Source organism: Ovis canadensis, chromosome 3 (assembly GCF_042477335.2).
Source record: "Ovis canadensis isolate MfBH-ARS-UI-01 breed Bighorn chromosome 3, ARS-UI_OviCan_v2, whole genome shotgun sequence".
NCBI classification, from domain to species: domain Eukaryota; kingdom Metazoa; phylum Chordata; class Mammalia; order Artiodactyla; family Bovidae; genus Ovis; species Ovis canadensis.
The window spans coordinates 144,598,863-144,607,845 of NC_091247.1; the positions used below are offsets into that span (position 1 = coordinate 144,598,863).

The following is an 8,983-nucleotide window of genomic DNA, read 5'->3' on the forward strand; positions in this document are numbered from 1 at the left end:
TATAGTCTGTTCTTTAACACTGTTTTTTAACATTAACATGTCCATTCTTGGTCAATATTTTGATAGAAAGCTTACTGGTTTTGATAGTTCTCAGCAAAGCAGAGGCCTTAGATTAACATGACTATCCTTTAGAACTGCTAGAACTGCTAACAGGATTCTGTTAACAAATTTATAATAGCTTCTTTATGTATGTGTGTTCATCCAGTAACACTCAGTTGTTACCATTAGGTCTTTTCTTAGTTATGCTAGTGTAATGTCTGGCTTTAACACTGAGTTTAGTATAAAAGGTTTTTATATTTCAACTTTGTAATTTAAAATTCAGTCATACAGTTGGAATGAAAACAATATACTGAAGAAAGTCTTTTTTTTTTAAATTAAAGTATTACATGTAAGCTGAGGAAGAAATTGAAAATGTTTAACATCTGTTATGATTAAAATAAATAGTGAATGCTATTTATTTTAATAAATTAAAAACCATTATTATGGTCAAGTACTTAGCAGCTTTGTGAATATTATTTGACAAATCTTTAATCCTGGGCTGGTTTTATCCAGCTGCTACATATGAAGAAGTTGCTGCTAAGTTGCTTCAGTCGTGTCCGACTGTGCAACCCCATAGACAGCAGCCCACCAGGCTCCTCCGTCCATGGGATTTTCCAGGCAAGAGCACTGGAGTGGGGTGCCATTGCCTTCTCCGGAAGCAGATGCAGTTAGGTTTAAATATTAGTCTCTTTCATACAGAATGCTGTTTATTGCCTGACCTTGTTCTCCTTAGCTAGCCTACAGTACTGATGTCATTTGGCCATATTTTTTCTTGATTTTGTTGCCTCTGGGATAAACTCAAGACTCCTTGAGATGGTACACAAATCCCTTTGTAAGCTCTCTTTAAGCAGCCTTTCCGGCTTTGTCTCACCTCTCCTCCTCTTGCACCAGCCGTGGTGGATGTCTCACCTTCCCACTGGCCATGCTGTACCCTATCACACTGCCATTCCTGTGTGCTTCTTCTGTGAAGCTCCCTGATGTCAATTTTAATCTTCCTTCCTCTTTTCTTTGGGCACCCTGTACCTTCACCTTTTATAGTGCCTTCTAATTATTTCTACATGCACCGTCTTTCCCCCATTTAGACATGCATATGGTAGGTGCCATGATTCTTTTTGTTCTTTGCATTCTCAGAAGGTATGACTTCAGATTGAATTTACTTACAGCTGGAATATTGGCTGAAAGAACATTGTAACCTTTTAATTTGTGACTTTAAAATAAGAGACTTTTGTATATTGATGTAAAGAATTGATTTTATTGTTTTAGAAGCCACTCAAGAAGGTTATTATTGAAGAAACTGGTAATTTGATACAGACTGTTGATGTGCTGGATAGCACTGCTACTGTGGCTACTCCAGAGTGTAATCCTGTTACCCTGGCAAGCGTAACAGCAACCACAGGCATGACAAATAAGAACTCGAGCCAAGATGACCTTTTGCCCACAAGTGGTGTCCCAAAAGCCAAAGTATTGAAAATAGAAGAAATCAGTGATACTTCAGCTCTTCAGTAAGTAGAAATACTCTTATTTGATAATCATCTGAATGGTAATAATTCCATTGATAGTACTGATAAGACTGATAAGTACTGAAAATTGATAGTACTGATAAGACTTCTGGTTGTATTCTTCCCCATAACCTTTTGAACTATCCAACTTTAGATTCTGTTCTTTTTATTCTTTTTACTTAAATGTAAGAGAGGTTTTGCTGAACGAATTATCATTATTTCTTTACTATAGTGAGGAATTTAGAAATGATAACAGTACCTTGAACAAATTGATTTCATCTATTTTCTTTTCTAGGACTTAAGTAAATATGTTTCACTTTGTAATTCAGCAAGAATTTTTAATTTTTTGAAGGGAAGCTTCATAAACAATGTAGAATTTAGGCATTGTCATTATTCTAGCCATTGATATTTATGATTATTTGTAGGCTCTTTAAATTTTGTTCAGAATTTTTAAAAAAGTCATGCATTTTCTTAATCATGAGAATATAAAAGACATAGACTAATAGTTTACTTTGGGGTATTGAAATTTTATTATATATTCTTGCATTGCTACTCAATAGTCCTATTAAAAACTTTTTTTTTTTAAAACTTTGAATTCTAGTAGTTCTATTTAGATAGATAGTATAGATTGTGGGAAAACTTTTAAGTAGGCAGACTTTTTTTTAAAGGAGGAAGCATTTCTTTCTTTTTGAAATCTTTCTTGAAACTGTGATAATTCAGATAGTTCAGAGTGAAAGGTTGAGTTGTGAGTATATGTGATATAATAATGCAGTATGGGTTTCCCTGGTGGCTCAGACGGAAAAGAATCTGCCTGCAATGTGGGAGACCCAGGTTCAATCCCTGGGTTGGGAAGATCCCCTGGAGAAGGGAATGGCAACCCACTCCAGTCTTCTTGTCTGGAGAATTCCGTGGACAGAGGAGCCTGGTGGGATACAGTCCGTGGGTTTGCAAAGAGTCAGACACGACCGAGCACTGACACTGTTACTACAAATGCAGTGTATGGAAATAGTTTGTCAAAAGGTGGCAAGGCTGTTAGCCCAGCTAATGAGAATAGGCCGTACATAGCACACGAAAATTTGTAGAAGTATAATGTCTTGCCAAAATTATACATTTATTATCAGCTGAAAGAATTTACTACTGGCAGACTATAAATAGATAACACACTATCAATAAAGTCAGAAACTTTAGAGTCTCTATTGATGTTTCTGTATATAAACTTTGACTATTTGTTGCTTCTTTTCTGATTATTTGATGCCTCTGAAATATTTCAGCTCTCATGTCAATTTGAAGAAGGATGTATGTCAGTCTTTCAGTGAGAAGATTCCTATAGAGGTAGACAAAACACCTGCTCAGTTTATCAGGACTGTTCTTCCTCCAGTTCCTGCAAACTCATTTCAGCTTGAATCTGATTTCAGACAACTGAAAAGTTCTCCGGATATGTTGTATCAGTACTTGAAGGTAAGAGGTAGGAAGCTAGTAGTTCTCTTGTAAGTTAGAAGTCAAAGAACTTCTTTTGTCATTATATAATAATAGGGTTGTATTTGCTTTGTGAACAGTATGATTCTGTGCTTCCCTGATAGCTCAGTTGGTAAGGAATCTGCCTGCAATGCAGGAAACCCCAGTTTGATTCCTGGGTCAGGAAGATCCATTGGAGAAGGGATAGGCTACCCACTCCAGTATTCTTGGGCTTCCCTGGTAGCAGCACTGGTAAAGAATCTTCCTGCAATGCGGGAGACCTGGGTTCGATCCCTGGGTTGGGAAGATCCCCTGGAGAAGGGAGAGGCTACCCACTCCAGTATTCTGAGTGCTTTCACTTTCACGTTTCTTTCACAGTGTGAATGTAGAAAATGCTCTTATCCCTTGCCTAATACATATATCGTCTTGATCAGGCCATTTTAAGTATTTGCAACCAGGGAACCTTTGGAAATAGGTTCTGTGTTAAATTCTGTTCTGTAACGGAAACAATCTAATTTCATACATCATGACTTAAACTTAATTCTCCATTCTTTAAGATGAGGAAAGAAGCTAAAATACAGTGAGTGCCTTCTGTGTGCTAAACTATGCTTACAATATTTAGGTAATCATTCTCCTGAAAATTAACTTTTATTTGCTCAAGGAAAAGAGTCAAATCATATGAAATTCACCAAATAATGGATTTTTTAAAGCACTTTTTCAAGTGTAATTACTGTAATAATTTCTTATAATTGTGCGATATATAACATTTCAAAATATATTATCTCATGTTGTTCTATTTTTTAAGCTTGCTTTTTATTGCTCTTTGAGCTCTGTTGTTTTCTATTTCTCTTGGGTGGTATACGTCTCTCCATGAGATTTTTCTGTGAATTGAACAGAGTGATTATCTTACAGTCCCTCTAACTTTCTGTCATAGTTACATTTCAGTGTGATTCCCCATTATTATTCATTAAATATTTGTGCATAGTAGTTATTCTTTACTATGTTGATCTAAGCAATTATTATATAAATAATTTGTGATTGGGAATATTGCCATAATTTTCTAATTCCTTATATTTTCCCCAAGCAAATTGAACCATCCTTGTATCCCAAGTTGTTTCAGAAAAATCTAGATCCAGATGTATTCAACCAAATCATTAAAATTCTGCATGACTTTTACATTGAGTAAGTAAATTTAGTTATATTTTCCTGCTTTTAGTTATTTGGAAAATTCATCCTTTTTGGTATCATGCTGCTACCTTTTATATTGCAGAATTAGCTGTATTGTAAATTTTACTGTTGCAGTAGTGCAAAGAAATATAAGTATAAACAATGAAAAGGGAAATGATTAGGAGAAAAAAGGACTTACAGATTTCTTTAGAGAAAGGTGGAGTATAGAAGTAACAAGTATTATAACAGATTAATAATGTCTCATCTATGCCTCACATTTAAGAATATTAGTTTCTTCAGTTGACTTGATTTGGGCACTTAAAATATAGACAGTATGCAGGAACAAAAGATAAATGAAGACTTTATGTATAATTAGAAATATTATTTTAGTAAGCAGAACTAAATGAGCTGCTTTTAATTGATCATTTGCTTTTTATTTGGACTTCAGGAAAGAAAAGCCATCACTCATCTTTGAAATCTTACAAAGACTTTCTGAACTAAGAAGGTTTGATATGGCAGTGATGTTTATGTCAGAATCTGAGAAGAAAGGTGAGTTCTATAAAAAAAGCTTTTCCTTTACTCTGTATTCTTATGTGTTCCTTTATTCAACAAATGATAGAAAATATTTATTGAATGTCAGTTATGTATAAGGTACATGCAATTTAATGGCAGTTTAATTAAATTGAGTTACAGTTGAATTAAGTAAAAATTTTCAGTCTGAAAACAACATTGTGAGGGGGTATAGGTATGATTATCATTTTGCTCTTACAAAAGGGGAAACTGAGGCATATATAGGTAAGGAACTTGCCTGAGGTTCCACAGCTAGGAAGCCAGACCCAGGATTTAAACCAAGGTGGTCTGAACTCTTCTACTTGAAAATATAGTACCAGTGTAATGGTTGAGCTCCTGGCATGGTGGAAGATGTGCAGGGTCCCTGCCACAGGAGCATGCAGCGGGGTGTGGGTGCATAGGTGGTCACATTCATTTTTTTTGGCTAATATCTTTGAGTTTGTTTGATTTAAGCTGAATTCTCAAAAAACTACAGGAGTCAGATGAAGGGAGTGAGGATGTGTAGAGGTTTTGAGGCAGGAGAGGGCAAATTGAACTCAGAAAATTAAAAGGAGTGCAGTGTGGCTGAATTGTAGAGTTAGAGGGTAAAGAGAGGCAGGTGAGGAACTTGAAGAATTATATCCCTTATTTATTTCTACAATTCAGTCTTTGGCATAAAGTATCAGTTTTGGGGAACCCTAATTTAAGTAAAATCAAACGATGGAGGCACTTCAATTACAGTTGTCCCTTGAACAGTGTGGGAGTTAGGGGAACGAGCCCTCTACACAGTTGAAAATCCACATACAATTTTACAGTCATTCCACAGCATCTGAGGTTCTTCATCCAGATTCAGTCAACTCTGGATCATGTAGTACTGTAGTATTTACTACTGAAAAATATCCGTCTGTTAGTGGATCTGTGCAGTTCAAACTCATGTTGTTCAAGAGTCAGTGGTACTCAAGAGTTTTAAGCTACAGTCTAGTTTTAGAAAGGAAAATCATTAGAATGCACCTCCTGGAAACACACTTTGAGCTCCTTTTCTGTCTCTCCTTTATGTTTGTAGCAGTGACGTTGAGTCTGAATCACTAAAGAAAATACTCTTTATGTTGTATTTAAGGAAGTGGACCTAGTTTAGAGAGATTCTTAATAAACTTAAACCAAAAGAATTCTCAGCTTAATCTTTAGTTAATCAGAAACAGTCCCTGAAATTCCCTGAAGGTATTAGTTTGTTATTACTATTCTGACTTCTCTTCTATCACTGTTTAAAGTCATTCTGCCTACCTCACTGACTGTGTGTTTTAATGTACCAAATTGCCAGGCTTCTTGTAGCCTCAGGGTCTTTCTGTTTGACTGTTTCCCTCAGCCGAGACTGTCCTTCCCTGCCTCTTCTTCATTTCATTCAGTTTCCACCTAATAGTCACTACCTCAGAGTCACCTTTCCTCACAGGCCTACTCAGAATAACTGCCCGCCTCCCCTTCCTCATCACTGTCTGTCATCTTACCTGGCTTTATTTTCTTCATAAGACAGAACTGCAATAGTGGACAGTATTTTAAGTATGTATTTCTCTATCCCTAATAGAAGCTACATGATAGCAGGAACTTTATCTACCTTGTTCTCTAGGTCTCAGGGTATTAGAATAGTGCTTAGTACATGAAAGCCTTAGTATGAGTGCTTGACTGAATGGATTTCTTGTCACTATGATGTGGTTACTTGAAGTGTACTCAAAGAATGTGAGTTGGTTCTCCAAACTGGCCTACCAATACTACTGTCTTGGTTGGATCACCACTCTCTGCTAGGTTAAACATGGACGCATTTAGAATAGTTCCTAGCATGTAACTAAATATTCAATAAATAGTAGCTATTGTCTTTTATTATCTTTGTTATTAGTAACAACTGTTAGCTAGTTTTAATGTTGAGGGATATAGTATGAACTCCAATCAGTGTTTTCCAAAATGTTAACTGTGGACAGTTCACTGGTATGAAAAATAAAGATTTTATATGACTCATAAGGAAATCTTATTTTTAACTTTTGTTATATATTTTATTATATATTTTAAAAATATATAGCTTGCCCATCAAACATGATTTTTGTGGATATTGCTGCTAATTTTCTATTTATAGTAGTGATAAAAAATTTTATTTTAAAATAAAATGATCTCAGGTTTGAAACACAGTTAATTGGAATATTAAGTAAATAAAAGTATACTTGTTATACAGGGCAAAAGTCTTTAAGGTACTACAGAATGAATTATGTTTAATCTGCAAAGTTCATGTCATTAAGGATATAGGGAAAATTGTTTATTGCTAAAGCAAAATATTCTGGCAAGAAGCATCATTGGGTTGCTGTATAATTTTCTGTTCTCGGGTTGGCTCTTTAAATATCTGAATTAGAATTTACAAATAACCCTAATGATTGCTTTAAAATGTAAAAAGTATTTAACAGACTTGATTATTCCTTTTAATTTTTGCTTTACCTTGGAGAAAATGGAGATTCAAATGAAATTTTTTTCTTTTTCAGTTACACGTGTATTATTCAATCACATAGACAAATCAGGATTGAATGATAACTCTGTTGAAGAACTCAAGAAACGATATGGTGGTTGATTTCCATTTTTGCTGAAATTATTGCCTCTTTAAATTTCATATGTAAATTTTCTACTGAAATTAAGTGTTTTGCTTTTTAAGAAAATTAAATCATACAGAAAAAGGACTGTTTTTGGACATAAGCTAATTAACTGTAAAATGAATTATGCTTAACTAGTGAGAAATATACTTAAGTGAACTATTTATAAGTTTTTTCTGAAAATAAAAATATAAATAATGAGGTATACTTGTAAAGATCAGTATTCTATTTTGTAAGTCACTTGAAATGTTTAGATGTATTCTTCAGTGCCTCATGTTACATTATTGTTATATTTTTATGAGTTTTTGTAACCACATGTTAAGGTTGCTTCATAAGCATATAATAAAATTATGTTTATATATAGAGAATTAGGTAGATAATCATGTTGTTTCATTATAAAATGGTTTCATATCATTGTGCCAGTTCACTAACATAAAATTGCTTAGTTGCAGGATGTGTATTTTTAGTGTTTATTTTGAAGGAAGACTTTATTATTTAGACTTTTTAATAAAAGATTACTTGGAAAGTCACAGCATCCTTAAATTTTAATGCTACAGTTTTATTTCCACATGATATCCATGTTATATGTCAAATATAAGACAGATAGTCTAAAGCAAGGTGGAAACGTTTGAACACTTGGAATTTTCAGGTAGTAGTTAGTGTATAGCTTGTGTGTAAATGGTTCATGCGAGTGTGGTGACTGTGAACTTTTGAAATCTGGGCTAATGTTCTACTTATCCTTGTTCTGCATGGTACCTGGCCCAGTCCTTTGCATAAAGCTAGGTGCTCACTTGATATTTATAAAATTTAATGGAACTGATGGCAAGAGTCAATTTTAGTAAATATTCAAACTAGCAACCTAGCAAATTTTGGGCATCCTGTAAATATTGCTAAAATCAAATTAGAGACCTCTATGACCCAGAGAGATGTTATGGGGAGGGAGGTGGGAGGGGGGTTCATGTTTGGGAATGCATGTAAGAATTAAAGATTTTAAAATTAAAAAAAAAAAAAAAGAGACCTCTGGTCACCATCCTGTAGCTGCCGTTAGCATCAACAAGACAGTCAAATTTAAGACTTTATTTTTGTTGCAGCATACATATTATTATGCTTGTAATTACTTGAGGAATAATCAATCTGTTTAAAAGAGATAATTTCCCCAGTTCATGGTATAACTTATTAAGATGATCATAGTTTATATAGCTCAATGTTTTACAACATACTTGGAGTTTATATACATGGCTAAATGTATAGTCTTGCTGTGATATATAAATAGGTAATGAAGTTTAGCCATAAAGTATTGCTTATACATAAGTTTATACATAAGCTATGTAATGAATTTTAAATGACTTGAGTTTTTCTTAAGTCATTAGTAAGAAAATGATTTTGCTGAGATTTGCATGCAGGAGGGTGCTTGCGAGGCTTGGCTGTGGGGAGATGGTTGAGGGAGTGGGAGTCAGATTATGAAGGGCCTTTCATGAAGTGACAAAATAAGCCAGTTTTCTGAAAGTGATGAGGAACTAGTGAAGGGTTTTAAGCAAGGGAGTGACATGTGTTTTGATTTTTAAGATCATTCTGGTAGCAGTGATGAGGGGTGGATTGCAGTGATGGTGTGGCTGGAAACAGACCAATTAGAGGAATATAGGAGATGAA

At 34.5% G+C, this 8,983-nt stretch overlaps 1 protein-coding gene across 3 annotated transcripts in view; it reads left to right on the forward strand.

Moving 5' to 3' along the window:
• RPAP3 (RNA polymerase II associated protein 3) overlaps positions 1-7,863 on the forward strand; it is a 33,979-nt gene extending 26,116 nt beyond the window's left edge. For all 3 annotated transcript variants that reach the window (XM_069580911.1, XM_069580912.1, XM_069580913.1), the window contains exons 13-17: positions 1,303-1,541; positions 2,810-2,996; positions 4,078-4,175; positions 4,609-4,709; positions 7,229-7,863. In XM_069580911.1, the coding sequence (XP_069437012.1) occupies positions 1,303-1,541; positions 2,810-2,996; positions 4,078-4,175; positions 4,609-4,709; positions 7,229-7,314 (711 nt within the window). In that variant the 3' untranslated portion in view covers positions 7,315-7,863. The remainder of the gene's footprint in view (positions 1-1,302; positions 1,542-2,809; positions 2,997-4,077; positions 4,176-4,608; positions 4,710-7,228) is intronic.
• The last annotated feature ends 1,120 nt before the right edge of the window (positions 7,864-8,983 follow it).